Source organism: Nymphalis io, chromosome 3 (assembly GCF_905147045.1).
Source record: "Nymphalis io chromosome 3, ilAglIoxx1.1, whole genome shotgun sequence".
Classification (NCBI taxonomy): Eukaryota; Metazoa; Arthropoda; class Insecta; order Lepidoptera; family Nymphalidae; genus Nymphalis; species Nymphalis io.
This window is the reverse complement of record NC_065890.1, coordinates 1,508,634-1,526,046: the sequence shown is the minus strand read 5'-3', so window position 1 is coordinate 1,526,046 and position 17,413 is coordinate 1,508,634. Positions and strand designations below refer to the sequence as shown.

General features: G+C 33.3%; 1 protein-coding gene across 2 annotated transcripts in view; it reads right to left on the bottom strand.

The window, feature by feature from the left end:
* The window catches only part of LOC126781307 (dual specificity tyrosine-phosphorylation-regulated kinase 2), a 53,592-nt gene extending 42,530 nt beyond the window's left edge, over window positions 1-11,062 (bottom strand). The window contains exon 1 of one of the 2 annotated variants that reach the window (XM_050506235.1): window positions 10,956-11,062. In XM_050506235.1, coding sequence (XP_050362192.1) covers window positions 10,956-10,970 — 15 coding nt within the window. In that variant the 5' untranslated portion in view covers window positions 10,971-11,062. Of the gene's footprint in view, window positions 1-4,823; window positions 4,976-10,955 lie in introns of those variants that run through there. The other variant, XM_050506234.1, reaches the window with a different exon arrangement.
* Between the last annotated feature and the right edge of the window lie 6,351 nt (window positions 11,063-17,413).

Genomic DNA, 17,413 nt, shown 5'->3' with positions numbered 1-17,413 from the left:
AATGAAATGCTGTTGAATAATAGGAAATATTAAACATTCTTCAACGAACTTGCTTCATTAATTGTTTATAATAACACTTACGTTGTAATGAAAAATAAAGCACTTTAGAACAATTGGAAAAAAAGTTTCTTGTAATGTTCATTTACGATACGACACATACTACATATATTAATGGCATAATAGATTCACATATATACGGCTTACCAGATAAATTGATCAAGATTATTAAAAAGTATTTTAATTAGTATTAAAAGTAGGTACCGTTATTTTATCTGTTTTGATTATATGTTTTGGCTGATTATATTGTATAAAATGTTAATTGAATCTAACCAAAGAACATGTAAATTTACATCTACAAATGGAGTAGAATTTAATTCTAACAGTATTTCCCAACAAAAAATTAAACGTCAGGAAGGCTTCCTATCATCGATGGATGGAGACGGGACGTTATGTCGATCAATTTTATCAAAGCAGAAATGTCCTTTCCAGAAACGATCTTGTCCTTAATTAATTCATGCTATTTTAAGACTCTTCTTGATAGTTACGACACTTAAAAAAAGTTTCCATAATAAAAACCGACTACGGAAAAATCACGCTTGAAAGGTAGAAAATAAGAGGAAAATATTTTCCGATTTTTTTTACAACTTTTCAACTATTTATCATCTTATAAATAGACAACTAACATATTTAAATTTAATTCATAATAATATGTAGATTAAGTGAGGTTTAGAGGGTAGCCATGGTCGCATGCCTTCTGGCCTTAAAGGTTTAAATAATAATACCCTTAAATGTTTTGTTAAGTAAGCCTTGTAATATATACGAGCATGTATATTTCTCTATGCGTATTAAAAAAACATATCGTTAACGATGATTTGAATTGGAAATTGAGGGTGAGAAACAAAATATAATCAAATTTTCTCATAAGCCTATCAAAATAAAACGTAAGGTATTCGTTAGGCTTACAAAGTGAGATGTGGCTTGACAAAATCAGTTAGAATATTGCCATAGATATGGTTACACAATTAAACAGCCTGTGAATATGTCGATCTTCGGTTAGGGCTATGCGTTCCATCCACTAAGCTCAAAAAACACAATACTAATTTCATTTCTAGCCTTCGTTCTTTGCCTTTTATGTTATTTTAAATATTGAAATTGTTTTATTATTTATATTAATAATTTTTAGTTACCATTTCATTCTACCTAGTTTATTTTTCTTTTTAGAATATTAACAATTGTATTTTTTTATCTGTGGTTTACGTGATTTACTTAAGGTTTTAAAGTGCAAGTTAATTTAATTTTTTATTGATTACTTATTTGAAATGTTTATTATTTATAGTTGAATACATTCAAATAAATCTGAAATTTTACATTAAAATTAAGTTTTAATATAAATTGGTAATTTAATCACAACAAATTAAAGTTTATTACGTGCCTACAAACATTTGAGTGGTGAGAATATGGCCGCCTGTCGCAATTTGGGTCTTTCAGAATTGATAAATTTTAAAATTAATTAAAATCGCTTCGTCTCATCACTAGCATAATAAGATCTTTTTTAAATGTGTTGACACATTAATTTTATATACACAAACTTTTTTTGCTTATTAAGTAGAAATAATTATAAAACGAGCGCGTACGATACTGAATGCGGTTACTATACTTGTCAAATTCTATATATCTATATAAATCTTTTCTCTATTTAAAAGAAATTCACTACAATCATTGTATTCATTGATTTTAGTAATACTTTTAACCAAGTTGATCACGAGTTATTTTTAACTATGTTAATATAGCCGTTAGTGTAGTGAACTGGTTTCAAACTTCTTTATAAAACCGCAACAGCGCGTAAGTGTTAGTATTTTGGCGTCTTGTTTCATTAGTTATGGGTTCCACAAGGCGGTGTCCTGTCGCCTCTGGTACTTTCTATTTCCATTAATTGTATTCCTACGCATCGTTCCTGTTAATTATGCTGAATTATGATGATGTTGACGTAGAGACGACAATTGATAACATTGAAAGAAAAAACCGTCAGCTCTTTGCTATCATCGTATTTAATTCAGATCTTAATAAAACCACGGAGTGATGTCCTTAATATGAACTCTTAATAAAACCAAATAAACCGTTAACTGCCAACAATAAATTATTAGCAGTGAACTAATATAAGTGAAACTAATAATTCTCCCTCTACCCCTTTTTAATGGTATGGCATGCAATACACATCCATTCCATAAAAAATTTAAAAAACCTTTACCAACACAGCTTCTCCTTCTACTAGACTATGCAGACTATTTTTTAGATCTATCTTACGACTTGTTAAGCGAACTGGAACGCATACAAAACCCCGTGTATTCGCTTCATAGCTATACGAAACTGCAATCGTTTAAAAAACAGAAAGAGTGCGTAGAAAGCGTAAATTTCCTTTATTTATTATGTATCATTCTCTACCATCTTCAAATATCATGAATAGCAACTCTCTTTTCTCGCGTCTCCTATTAAATTTGCACTCTTAGCCCGATAATAAAATTTATTTCCATTCTGTCGTACTCAATTAAACAATTATTACTTTACTGTGAAAGCCGTCAAACTATTAAATACCGTACCTCGTGTTGAACATATATGTATGTAAATGTTATGTTAAAAGTCATCACATAAGAATAAGTCGAAGTATTATATGAAATCAATTATACCCCCGTCGATTTAATACCACACTTGGCTCTGGGGAGTTTTTCCCCCTCACGGATTCCTGGTAGCGAGAGAAATGAAATCTTTTGGCACCAGAAATATTTGTTACAAATAGAAACGTTGCACTTAAATTTTAACGAGCCCAGAGAAGTTTAATTTCAAAATTATTTTTAGAAATGTGATGATAAAGTGCAATAATCTCTAGCAAAGTTTTTAAAGGCGACCGAATATTTTTTAGAATTCAAATAGCAACGTAATAGGAGGGTTCAGATCAAATGAGGCTATATTTATCCAACCCTTTGTTAACGAGGGCCCGAGGGTTCATTCATAAGGACTTTCAGGAATTACGTCACTACTACTTTGTGATATCGCTCGCAAGCTTTGAAATTTTCTCTTAAATATATACTCGTTTAGTTCACTACTTCACATAAGTATTGGAAGTGAAGTATTTTATTTTCCGTGGAAGCACCAAGTGTTATTACTATCGGCTTTAGTAAATATTAGTAAAGTACAATACAGAGTATTAATTTGATATAAGATTAATATAAACTTAGAAAATCATGTTATTCTAGATGTAAATAGTTATAGATAGAAAACTCAGTGCTGTATACGATATTAAACATTAACTATAATAGTTAAAAAAAATAAAGGATTCATGCATCAAAATAGCGTTTTACCATAAGTATATTACTCATCAGATATTCTACCGCAAAACAGCAATACTTGATATTGTTGTGTTCCGGTTTGAAGGGTGAGTGAGCCAGTGGAATTACAGGCACAAGGGACATATGCCATTGGTCTAAGGGCGTTTGGTGACCACTTACCATCAGATGGCCCATATGCTCGTCCGCCTTCCTATTCTATAAAAAAAAAAAAAAGTGTAATTACAGGCACAAGGGACATAAAATCTTAGTTCCCAAGGTTGGTGTCGCATTGGCTATAAGCGATGGTTGACATTTCTTACAATGCCAATGTCTAAGGGCGTTTGGTGACCACTTACCATCAGGTGGCCCATATGCTCGTCCACCTTCCTATTCTATAAAAAAAAAAAAAAGTCGGTTTCCTAAATTTCACTAGTCCGATAAGAAGTGATTTCTTACAGAAAACTGCAGAACACTGCAGATGTATTATAAAAAAACAATAGTTTCTGGTATTGTATTAAAAATTTCATTATTTTGATAATGATTTTATTCATTACTATCCTGACTGATAGACTATCCTGACTGATAGACTATCCTGACTGATTCTACTCTACTGCTACTCATTAGCGACACGATGGCGAGCGACAACACAGGCTAACATTTTTTGTCAAGTCAATGGTATCGATTTTTTATTTTTATATAATGAATTTGAGCAATTTTTAGAAATTATCAGAGACTTCTTGGAGCATTCGATAGCCATTGAGCATTGCATTTTCGAGTTTCCATGTGCGTTTAAAAAGTAATCAATCATTAGAAATTATATATTTTTATTGTAATCAAACACAAAATGAGAATTTTAAATAAATTATTTGTTATTATATAATTTGGAATATATAAGAGTACATATATTTGTTTTAAAACGTCATTTCGCAAAAGGGTTATTTGTCATAACGCCAACGACACCGTTTCGTAGTAGTAATTCCGCTGAGAATAGCGGGTGAACCATATGTGTTGTGATATTGCTACCTTCATTACTTTAAAATTAATTTTCTTTAAATTTTTTTCATTTTTCATTAAATAAAATAGCTTTTTTAATATGCTTATTAAATTATGATTTACTGCTTCAGAAGTTACATTAACAGACGCAAAAGTGATCTGATAAAGAGATAAAAAATATTATAATTAATTGCAATGAATTATCTATACTGTATATTAAAAATTAATCTATCAAAATTGTTATGTGTGTCATTCATTATATTATGTATTGTGTCTATAATGATACACACAACGTTTTTTAAAGCATAACCTAATAAAACGACCTTTTGATGAAAAGATCGAGACAAAAAAAGTTATATGATCTAACTGGAGTTGTATTTTTCCGTGTCAAAAGTATGAGATATTTCGTTTGGTCCGTTGAGAATGCTACAACCAAGTGAGGACATGGAGAATACCTCTGTTTTAGCATTGCAGGAATTATATAGTAATAAAAATCGGTGCACTTACTACTGGCTTCTGCGGAGGCGCGCTGTCAACTCCCATTATTAATTAGCACTTAATCACCTAAACACATGATATAATAACTTTTTTTTAAGTCACAGCGGTTTTTTAATAAATCCCTTTCAATTTTCAGCCGCGATACTGCGGCCGTCCGTTTACACCCATGCTTGGGTTACTGAATGCTGAACCGGTGTAGTGACGGGACATCAGGTTCACTTTATTTCGTGTAGTCTCTTTTCCTTATGTTGCATTAATTATTATAATATTTCAAGAATTATTATATTTTTAGTCTTCTTGTCATTACTTGTAAATATTAAACTCATACTTTTAATTTGATACCGAACAAAAGAAAGCAAATAGCACCTGAAACAATATAAATACTCGAGATAGTGTCAGTGTATTGTATATATATAGTGTATTACAATACAATACTCCTTTTTCGTCCTAAATTGTAACACCTCTAGGTATATTATTTAATAATTTAAACAGAATAGAAAATTTACTCAAAAAATCTGAGTCGACATACAATTTTCAAATTATAATTCCTAAATATCAGTCAAATAATGTTATAATTGCTTGCATCTTAAGTCTTTATGTCAAAGATCAATAACAAAAGTGGAATATAGAATAATTGTCGATACTTTGGTTCTCATCACTATAACTCTTAACGCTGCGCGCGCCGCCGTCGCACCGCACAGCCTCACACCTTCATCTTACCACAGCAATGCATTTAGAACTTTAATATCTTCGAATTAGGGTACCTATTATTTATTTCAAGGACTTGCCCTTCAAATTGACAGTGGAGTCCAAGTGAGAGACGCATCATTGCGTTGCTATTGGAGTTAAATGTCAAGATTGACGAAAAGGTCACGTTTCGCTAGTCGCACTGCACATAATATTGTTTTAAATATATACTGCGAATATTTGAACCGAATTCTATATTTCTCTTCTGATTAACAAATTCAATTCTACCTAATGTGTAGGAATTTTTGTGTTGTAAAATATATGCGTAAGTGTATTACGAATAATAATAAAATAAAAATTATTCCATATTAGAACATGAAGAAAATGTTTCGTGCAAAAAAGAATTTCTAAATATGGTCATAGGTATATCATTATTTATATGGTCACATTATTTACAACTGCGCTATTTATTTATATTCTACAAAATAAGTTAAATAATATAGTATTTTTATAGATTTATATTTATAGAAAATAGCTGTTTAAAAAGTTTGTGCCTAGTTCCTAGAATTTCAATTTAACTTTAATTTAACTTTTTAATTAATATATTAAATAAAAATATATATATAGCGGTAGGTGGTTTGTGCAAGCCCGTCTGGTTAGGTTCCACCCACTCATCAGTAGGTATATGTGATAATTCTACCGCCAAATATTAATACTTAGTATGTATTGTTGGATTTCGGTTTACTCGAAAAAGGGTGAGTGTACCAGTGTAACAATAGGTACAAGGGATATAACATCTTAGTTCCTAAGATTTGTTGCGCATTTAAGAGATAGTTAATATTTCTTAGTCGAGTTGAGCCGTTGAGAGAGTGAGCCGGTTGGCGTGATTGGTAGATACTTTCACGCCGAAGGTTGTCGGTTCGATTTCCACCTAGGACAGACATTTGTGTGCATGAACATGTCTGTTTGTCCTGAGTCTGGGTGTATTATTATCTATATAAGTATGTATTTACAAAAGAAAAGTAGTATATGTAGTATATCAGTTGTCTGGTTTCCATAGCACAAGCTCTGTACAAGCTTAATTTGGGATCAGATGGCCGTGTGTGAAAAATGTCCCAGGATATTATTATTATTATTAGTGCCAATTTATAAGGACAAAGGTGGCCACTTACCAAAATGTATAAATGCCTATAAGTTTTTACATAAAATTAATTATTTTTATAATACTATATACAAACACATCTTTAATTGTATCGTTTGACAATTTTGACATTTAAAGAGCTATTAAAGCGCTTTACACTTGCGCCAGATATTTCGAGGGAGGCGTACATTCCCTCGTACATAAGCAATAATAGATGTTTTATGGATATGCTTATATAATAGTCTGCACGTCAAGCGCTTGTTATGGATGACGTCACGGCGACCTTACATCGTCAAAGATCGGAATCCGAACTCGCAGTTACAACTTTTACAACAAGTACACATTAGTATTAAGTATCTGTTATAAACAGATTATATAGGGGTTGGTTTATTATATAGGGGTTGGTTTATTTTTTTTTAAATATAAAATCCTTTTTTTCGAAATTTTAATTATTACAGTAATAGCTGTTAGTACTTACTGAATAATGTAATGGTTATTAAATAAAAAGACGGAAAAGTAGAAATCTCTATACAAATAACCCTAACTCCTAATTTACTTGAATGAAGTTCCTTTCGATTGATTTTGAATCAACAATTTTTTGCTTTTGCAATAATACTAATGAGTGAGAATTGTTATTAATGTAGTAAATACAAAAGCTTCTATAAAAAAATACTCTGATTGAAATTCTAAAACTCATCGTTCATGCGAGAATAAATGTTCCTAAATAAAAAATATTTCTCTTAAAAATTTTTCATTTGCCTCGATTCGATTCTCGTCAAAATTGACTACCCGAATTAAATGGCGAGGGTCTGACCTTGCGTAATTTTACCAACGCCCACGCCAATGCTTATTTACTTCAGAAAATAACTGCTTGAATATAAATTTCAACCAATTTCTAAAAAAGAGGAGGTTCTCAAGTAGTGTCAGTATATTTACATATATAACGATGCAGTACAGTTGGAAGGTATTCCAATCTCAATTTCATTTGTGTCAGACATTGTTAGCTTTTTATTTGCAACTTACATACACGCAAACTTTTCAAGTCAATTTGCAATTGCACTTATTTACAAAAAAAAATACTTGCTAAAATATTATGTTACTTGACAACAAATTTATGTTATCTATAATTGTAAAATAAAAAATACATAAGAAAATTAACTTTCTAAATAAGTTAAGCCTAGCTAATATAATTTATTTCAATGACAGATGCAGTAATAAAGAAAAATATAACATAAATTATTTACAACTGCATTACTACTTTGAATTAGACCAGTTCCATATATATATTATATTACTTATATAGCGCAGTATATAGCGAAGATTACGGACTAGTCTGAGCAAGCAGCACCAAGTTTTCATGTAATTAACTTATATTTTAAGCCTGGGAATGGCGGCAAAGACAAGGGCATCGTAAGGAAACGGTTGAAATATTCCACATATGTATCCCCCAGCACTGGAGCAGTGTAGTCGATTAATCTCCAAGGATTCTACTTAAGAGATGACTTTAGCCAGCTGTGTCACATTTACTGGCTATTAACATTATATTTATGTTACTTCGTCACAATGAATTCGTTTTCATATTCTTTTATAAATATATACTAGAAATGGTATAGGAAATAAAATCACTTATACTTTACAAAGTATTGATATTAGTACGTTTCTCCCGTAGCAGAGAGCTACGCGCGTAGCGGAACGTTTTACGAGAATAGGAATGGTTACTTTAATTTTAGATGCAGTAAAAGTACTAACAACTTCTAATGGATTCGCCTCCGTGGAATAGGACGGAATGTATCCAATCCACATCAAAGAACTCTTGCTATAAATAGTTTACGAAGAATTTCTTTTCCAGAGCAAACAATTATAAATGTTGATAATAAAAATTGCTGTATTTTTGCTTGATTGTGTTGTAATTAAAAATATTTTTAAGTCATGTAAATATAAAATATATTATTATTAAATACGTTCAGACGTTTGCTTGGAATACATTAAATTTAAATTAGAATATGGTACACATACTAGTTACAAAACCCGATATCAGGATACTTTAACAGAATTGATAACTTTATCTCTGGAAAATTGTACAATTTGTCAAGTTTTACATATGTATAAGACTAAAAACATCCTTCGAGTGAGCTACAATCATTAAATATATTTATATGAAAATGTATTTCGAAGCCATAAGTATTTGAAATACTAATAAGAAATACCTAAGTGTCAGATATTTAAATACCGATTATAAATTACATTTTTAGAAAATAATTGAATAAAAAACTAAACATGTCTTTGTATTTTCAATACGTATTCAAAGCTATTCAAATACTGTCCAGCTCTGTTAAGAGGAATTTTTTTTTTTTATAGAATAGGAAGGTGGACGAGCATATGGGCCACCTGTTGGTAAGTGGTCGCCAAACGCCCTTAGACATTGGCATTGTAAGAAATGTCAACCATCGCTTATAGCCAATGCACCACCAACCTTGGGAACTAAGATTTTATGTCCCTTGTGCCTGTAATTACACTGGCTCACTCACCCTTCAAACCGGAACACAACAATATCAAGTATTGCTGTTCTGCGGTAGAATATCTGATGAGTGGGTGGTACCTACCCAGACGAGCTTGCACAAAGCCCTACCACCAGTGTCCCTTGTGCCTGTAATTACACTGGCTCACTCACCCTTCAAACCGGAACACAACAATATCAAGTATTGCTGTTCTGCGGTAGAATATCTGATGAGTGGGTGGTACCTACCCAGACGAGCTTGCACAAAGCCCTACCACCAGTGTCCCTTGTGCCTGTAATTACACTGGCTCACTCACCCTTCAAACCGGAACACAACAATATCAAGTATTGCTGTTTTGCGGGAGAATATCTGATGAGTGGGTGGTACCTACCCTGCTATGGTTTTTTCATAAGAAAATACGCATTTAGTCGGGATGTTCTTACCAGCCGAAAGTATGAAGCTTTATACATAACTCAATATGTTCCGACTGTTTTTTTTACATTTGATAATTTTCATTTGTAACTATTACGTATATACATTATAAACGATTAGTTAAAGATCATGATTGCACTGTTTATGTATTTACATATATAGTGTTGAAAATGAACTCTTTTTTAATTGAATATATAATAGGTAGGTAGATTGAGAAATGCCTCTATTGCTAAATTATTATTTTTTTGCATGTTTTACATTTAAGTCTAATAGGTTAAGTTAAAGGCTGAATAAATTATTTTACTGTACTCTTGTTTCTTATTATTATGATTTTCATTTTTATGTAACGTTTCGTTTGGCAAAAAACATTTTTTTCTTAATTTAAATTTAAAAAAATTAAGGGAACGCTTATGCCAAAGGACATTTTAAAATTAGCGAGTTAACATGATAGCACATATTGGGAACGAAATGATCGCCGCCTGGCTATTTCCGTATTTTATTTAAAATTAATAAACAATATCTCACAAGATATGGTAAAACAAAAACTTCTCAGGGAAGGCTAATTTATTTTACGAAGTAGTTTTATTTTGCAATTAATAAGCTTTTATATTAAATAATGAAATTTGAATTGAAATAGGTCACATGATGGTAAGACCTTACCTATTGCGCTGTCACTGCCTATACACATTGGCACTATAAGAAATATAACCATACATCGGTAATACGAAACATACGAATCTTGGCAACTAAGATGTCCTTTGTGTCTGTCATTACATTGGGTCGCCCACCGAACTGAAGCACACCAAACTTGTATTGTTGTTCGACGTTAGTCTTTGTCATGGATACGTGGTTCCAGCCCAGACGGGCTTACACGTAGCTCGACAAAAAAAACTAGAAATGGTCATCAAAGAAAAAAACAGTAAAAGTTATATAAATATTACAAAAAAAATATTCTAAATAGTATAAGCTGAATTATTGGAATATAATTTAATAAACGATAATTGCATTCAAATTTCCATTAGCATATAAGATCTTAAATAAATAATTATTAATAATTCATTATTCAATGTTTTTTTTTTTCATGATTATATCTTGAGGCTCCAACCAAGGATCCAAGGTCGGTCTCGAAGGTCTACTGGTTACGCCAATGGTGTCGGGCATATTGCCAAGAAAGTTGAGTGTATCTATTCTTTAAACAATTACTCAAAAAAAGCCAAGCTGTCGCCTAAAGTATTAAAAATCTTTAAGGCTTCTTGCGACCTTCATTTTTTCATTATAAAATATATGTAACCTCCAAGGTTACCTAGCTTATCCTTTGTAGTTGCTTTTATGAACATTTTTTTAATTACAAAATAAGCATTAAAAAAAGTTTATAATACTTACATCATACAGGATCATGTTTTGAGCTGGTTCAGTCACTTGTTGCACTGGCTTACGATATTTTTTTAATTTAATTTCATCTACGATTTCGTATTATCAAACACAACTTTCAAAACCTTATGTGTATTAATTGAATTAAATTTACAATTTCAATGTTAAATACTTTCGAAATTGACAAATTTAAAATTAAGTAAAATATACTAATTATGAGATTTAATGTCCATAAATATTTTCAATACGCGTTCATTATTTTAAAAACTATTTAAAGTTTTATATTGTATATTTATCATTTACATTTTATATTTGTAAGCGAGTGAATCCTAAGAAAGCCTGAGTATCACTGAGGGTGGCCTCGGCGGGCTCGGGCGGGGCTAGCTACGGGACGAATGGGCTTAATTCAGTTAGCTGTATGGATAAACATTACCCCAATAATCTTACATTAATTAACATTTTATATGAAAGTAAAAATTATAAGAGAAATATTATTACGAAGAATTTATCTACATAATTAAAACGTATGAAGCTGTAACATATTCCTTAAAAACGAAAACAAAATCCTCAGTTCTCCGTCTTCAGTATCCAGTTGGATGCTACCAACTTTTTCAAGGTAACGGTCCACCCGACTCGACCATACCTGACCACCCCAGTGCTACTTTAATCTGCTGATTATTCATTCTTAGATACTTTGTGAATTTACTGTAATTTAATAGTGGTAGGGCTTTGTGCAAGCTCGTCTGGGTAGCTACCACCCACTCATCAGATATTCTATCGCATAACAGCAATACATGGTATTGTTGTGTTACGGTCTGAAGGATGAGTGAGCCTGTAATTAGAAGTTAATTACACGGGACATACCATCTTAGTTCCCAAGGTTCCCACTTAGCGATGTAAGCGATGGTTAACATTTCTTACAATACCAATGTCTATTGGCGTTGGTGACCACATACCATCAGGTGGCCGATATGCTCGTCCGCCTACCTATTCTATAAAAAAAACAATTGACCTTGCATTTCGAAATATTGGTTTGAAAACAAAAAAAACGAGTGCAGTGCAAAACCTTATAGTGTAAAAAAATATTAATATAGTTTAAATTATGACCTTAATGAGTGAATTAATTTCCATAAAATTATACCGGAATATAGATATTATGATGCAAAGTAAGTAACCTAATTTTTGTAGAGCAGTAGTTCCCACGGAAAGCCTGAACTCATTTCTCTTCAACTAATACCCCATATTTTACAGAGGTTATTGCTCTAACCCAGATCTGACTAGCTACTTCGAATAGAGTATAATAGAATACAAAAATTAAATATAATATCGACGATTAAGTAATTTATATATAAGATGAAAAACAAAATTACTCATTACACAGCACTGACGTAACAACTGGGATAATCACTCGTTTCGTTAGATTTCGTTGACAACCTAAAAGTCGTTCCAATAACTGACGCCGACAAAACACAACGACAATTTTATTATAGAAACACTCATTCACTTAGATAAACACCTTAAAATATAAAATAAGCAATTCTTATAAACAAATATAAATTCAGTTCGTGTATCTCAGAATCTACTTTAACGATTTGGCTCAAATTTTGTATTCTATAAGGTTTTCTTTTACATCCTTGATCGTTTCATTCCGAACAAATATTCAGTATTAAATATTTAATATTGAATATTTGTATATCAGACGTGATAACAAAAAAAAAAGTTCGCCGAGTTTCTTTCGCTGGTTCTTCGCAGGTCTGGGTATTTCTTTCCGAACCGGAGATAGTTTCTAATTTGAATATCAATAAGTTATTGTAATGCTTCTGTGTTGAATAGGGTATATTGATTTTATATCATTATATGCATTAATTTTAAAATAATGTTAGCAACGCTTGTTTTTACAAGAAATACTTACATTCTTATTTCGTCTTCAATAAAGCGTAATGTTTGAGTAGCAACGATTATAACCAGAAGGATAAATATTGAGTTTTACATCTCTTGACAGACCGTATACAGATAAGCCTTTTTGATTATAACTGCCTTGTTGTACAAGTGTCTTAGTAGCTAGCTTGTAAGGCTTGGGATCCAATGTTCAAATCATGGATCAAGAAATTAAACAACTGAATCTTTCTGACAAGAGTATTTCTTGATGGTAGTGCTTTGCTTTGTGCAAACCCGTCTGGGTGAGTACCATCCGCTCACCAAAAATTATACCACCAAATAGCAATAATTAGTTTTGTTGTGTTCCGGTTTAAAAGATGTAATTACAGGCATAGGGGACATAACATCTTAGTTCTGAAGGTTGATAGTCAGTAACAGCCTGTGAATATCGTGGGATATCGTGGGATGCTGGGCTAAGGCCTCCTCTTCCTTTTGAGGAAAAGGTTTTAGAGCTTATTCCACAACGCTGCTCCAATGCGGTTTTGTAGAATACACATGTGGCAGAATTTCAACAATTATTAGACACATGCAGGTTTCCTCGCGATGTTTTCCTTCACCGTCAAGCACGAGATGAATTATAAACACAAATTCAGCACATGAAAATCAGTGGCGCTTACCCGGGTTTGAACCCACGATCATCAGTTAAAATTCCCGCGTTCTAACCACTGGGCCATCTCGGCTCAAGGTTGATAGGGCATTAGCAATATAAGAAATGGTTAATATTTCTTACAGTGCCTATGTTTATAGGCGATAGTGACCATTTAGTATCAGGTGGGTTTTTGCCTGTCCGAATAAATTTAACAACGAATTTCACATTTCCAATGGCTTCCACTTTATCGTAATGGCAAGCTGACTGTGGCGAATTAAGCCTGCCTACGAGTGATGAAGGAAGATTGCCAACTACTCCTCATCTTTAGTACTCCAATTAAATCAATGAAAAAAGGCTTAAAACGTTCCTTTCGGTAACTAACTAAATCGGATTGTAACGATTATAGATGGATTAATATTTAACGGGCATTTCGCTATCACGTGTCTATGTATGCGCGACCGTGCGATAACGAATCACGGACAAGCTTGCGTATAACAAATAACAATAATCCTACTTTTATTTTTGACGAGCATATATATTTTATAATATCACTCTTATTGCTGTAGACATAAAGTCTACGGATTGTTTAAAAACCTATCGTCTATATTCGTCGGTATATAATTGGATTTATTGTCGCGTGGCTACGGCTTCGGTCCCACGAGACTCTCTTTGTATTTTTCACATCCACAATTAGCTATGTCATTGCTAATGTCACTTGTTAATATTAATTAAATTGTTTTTATTTACATTAACGCCTTAAATAAATACATATAAAAAGTAAAAATAGTTACTGTATAAATCGGATCGCGTGGAATAATGGCGAGAATGCAGCATTTCTACTTTGAATCGTAATTTCGATTCTCTTGGCGAAAAATTAACCAACCTTGTCATCAGTAGAGGCAATAAGACGGGATGTAATATTTTCGATAAAACTTTTTGCACTATTACTCCAAGGTTCAAGCGCTTCAACAGCAAACGGAACAAAAAAAGAATTTGGGATAAGAGACGAATATTTGTAAATAATTAAGATTAGCCAACTACGCAGGAGATATTATTGTGCACAAGTGTATGCGCAAACACAGTCCAACTCTCTATTCCCTTACTCTCGTAATCCGATGGGACAACAATTCGATACGACCGGAAAGAGTTCAGGCGCAGGACCAACAGCTTTACGTGCTTTCCGAGGCACGGGAGTGAACACACTTCAAACTTCCAGACTCCGGGCTGCTACTGAGAATTTTCTGACAAAAAAACTCAATAACTTTTTATTGGCCCGACCTGGGAATTGAACCCAGGATCTCCGGGTCTGCGGTCTTACACCAAGCCACTGACCAACGAGGCCGTCACAACCAGCCACCAACCCTGTAAACTACGTCATGTCCCTTGTGCCTGTAATTACTATGGATCACTCACCCTTCAAACCGTAATACAACAACACTAAATATTGCTGTTTCGCGGTAGAATGTCTGATAAGTGAAATTAAATTAAATGATATTTATTTCTCTCGACACAAAGGAAAAATGTTACAGGTAGGTCAATTAATCAATAATATAAAAACGTTTAACAAAGTACATATTCCTTTGTAAGGGACTGGATACCTACTAGTTTAACTGTTATACAGATTACCAGGCAGGCAGTGGGTGGTACCTACCCAGACGGGCTCGCACAAAGCCCTGCCACCAATTAAAATATTTAAATTATTAGGAAACAGCGATAGTCTAGCATGGAGTCTGTTGAAATGCAAACCTGAAGTTCGACGCGCATTATTTGACTTTTCCTTGTATTGTCTGTATACATTTGAAAGAAGATATCGTGAGGAATGGCATGTTTTTTTTATTACTTTATGTAGGCAAACTGGCAAGTGGGCCACGTGGTGGTATGGGGTCACCACCGCCTTTTGACATTGGTACTGTAAAAAATATTAACCATCCCTTACGTCGTCATTCTCAATACCACCGAGTATTATCCGAGAGTTCTCGAATATATGTGAAATTTGCGTTGGTAAATGCATTTCAACCCGAACTGGATAGCTTGGTGAACTATGACCTAACTATTCTCACAGTGAAAAGAGCCCCGTGCACCGGGCACAATATAAAGTACAAAGAAAGCTCATGATATTACTATTATTATTTAGATATTGCCATCGTTGAAATAACGTTTTTGTATATATGTATGTTTGTTATAAGTAATTTAAGTTTAATTACATCGAGGCTATTATAAAAACAGCTTCACGAAAACTCGGAGTTCTGAACAAGGTGCGGCGTTTTTTCACGCCACAACAACTGTGCCTGTTATACAAAACACAGGTACGGTCTTGCGTTGAATATTGCTCGCACCTTTGGGATGGCTCCGCTAAGTACCTACTGGAGGCCTTGGACCGGTTGCAGCGACGTGCAGTACGCATTATTGGCGACGTAAAGGTCACAAACGCCCTTGAATCTTTACAATTGCGTCGCGAGATAGCAGCACTGAGCGCTTTCTATCGTCTGTATCACGGCGAGTGCTCTGAGGAATTATTCTCTCTAATTCCTGCTTCCCCCTTCCTTCTTAAGTCCACGCGAGCTGGTTCTCGATGTCACCGCCTAACTGTGACATCAATTCCATCGCGCACAAAGAAATTTGGCAACTCCTTTCTTTGTCGCACTACCAAAAAATGGAATTCCTTACCAGCTCACGTGTTCCCCTCCTCTTACAACCCGGGTTCCTTCAAACGAGGCGTGAAGAGGCATCTTGCGGGCCGGCAAGGCGGGGACGGCTAGTACAGAACATTCTTCGTCGCGTTTGGACTCTACTACCACTTACCATCAGGTGGAGTAGAGTCATTTGCCATCCCGGGGCATATAAAAAAAAAAAAAATTAAGTACTTATGACGGTCAAATTGCTATCTTCAAAAAATAATATTACATAATTTTTTGAGTTCCTTCCCCTATTTTATCCACATTGGGGTCTTAATCAAAAACACACTACTTGTTATTTCTACCGAAATGTCTGAATAATAGTGTTTATATTTTGATCTTGACAACACCCGTATGTCTCTCGTATGGTCTCTCTATATAGTTTTTTTCCTCTTGGTATACTTTTTTTTACATATATAGAATAGGGCGGCGGACGAGCATATGGGCCACCTGATGGTAATTGGTCACCAACGCCCATAGACATTGGCATTGTAAGAAATGTTAACCATCGCTTATATCACCAATGCGCCACCAACCTTGGGAACTAAGATGTTATGTCCCATGTGCCTGTAATTAAACTGGCTTACTCACCCTTCAAACCGGAACACAACAATACCAAGTACTGCTGTTTTGCAGTAGAATATGCTTGCACAAAGTTCTACCACCAGTAATCTAGTGTAAGTAAAACGAACCTAAAAAAAAACTCACCAATAGCTCGAATAACACGATTATATAATGGAATACCAATAGCAGACATAGTTTTCGACACTTTTAATTCTTTCAAATAGAAATGTTTTGCCTTCTATAATACCTGATTATTGATATTTGGTTTGTTGTTTGTTTTAATTTGTTTATTTAATTTCATTTTCTTTTAATTTTTGTTTTAAGTTTTAGCTTGTTTAGTCCACTTAGTTTAATTCTTATGTTGTGAGTATCAACACTGTTCTTGTGCTCTCCTATAATTGGAGGTACCTGCATTTAAACATATATTTTTTTAAACCGGTATATTTATATTTTTTTGTGTGTAATTCTGTTGGAATTTCTTCTGAATAAATAAATAAAAAGCCTCCATACTTTTTTGTACCCTTTTAATTTCAAATTCAAAAACTTGCATTCCACCCTTCATCTCTCAAATACTTTATCCTCTTGACCGTTACTTTACTACGTTATATTATATAGATGACAATGATATCACCTTGGTTTTTATCACAGTGACCATTATCCACAGGACATAATATCGTACTCGCTCTCATAATCCGTTGGAATAG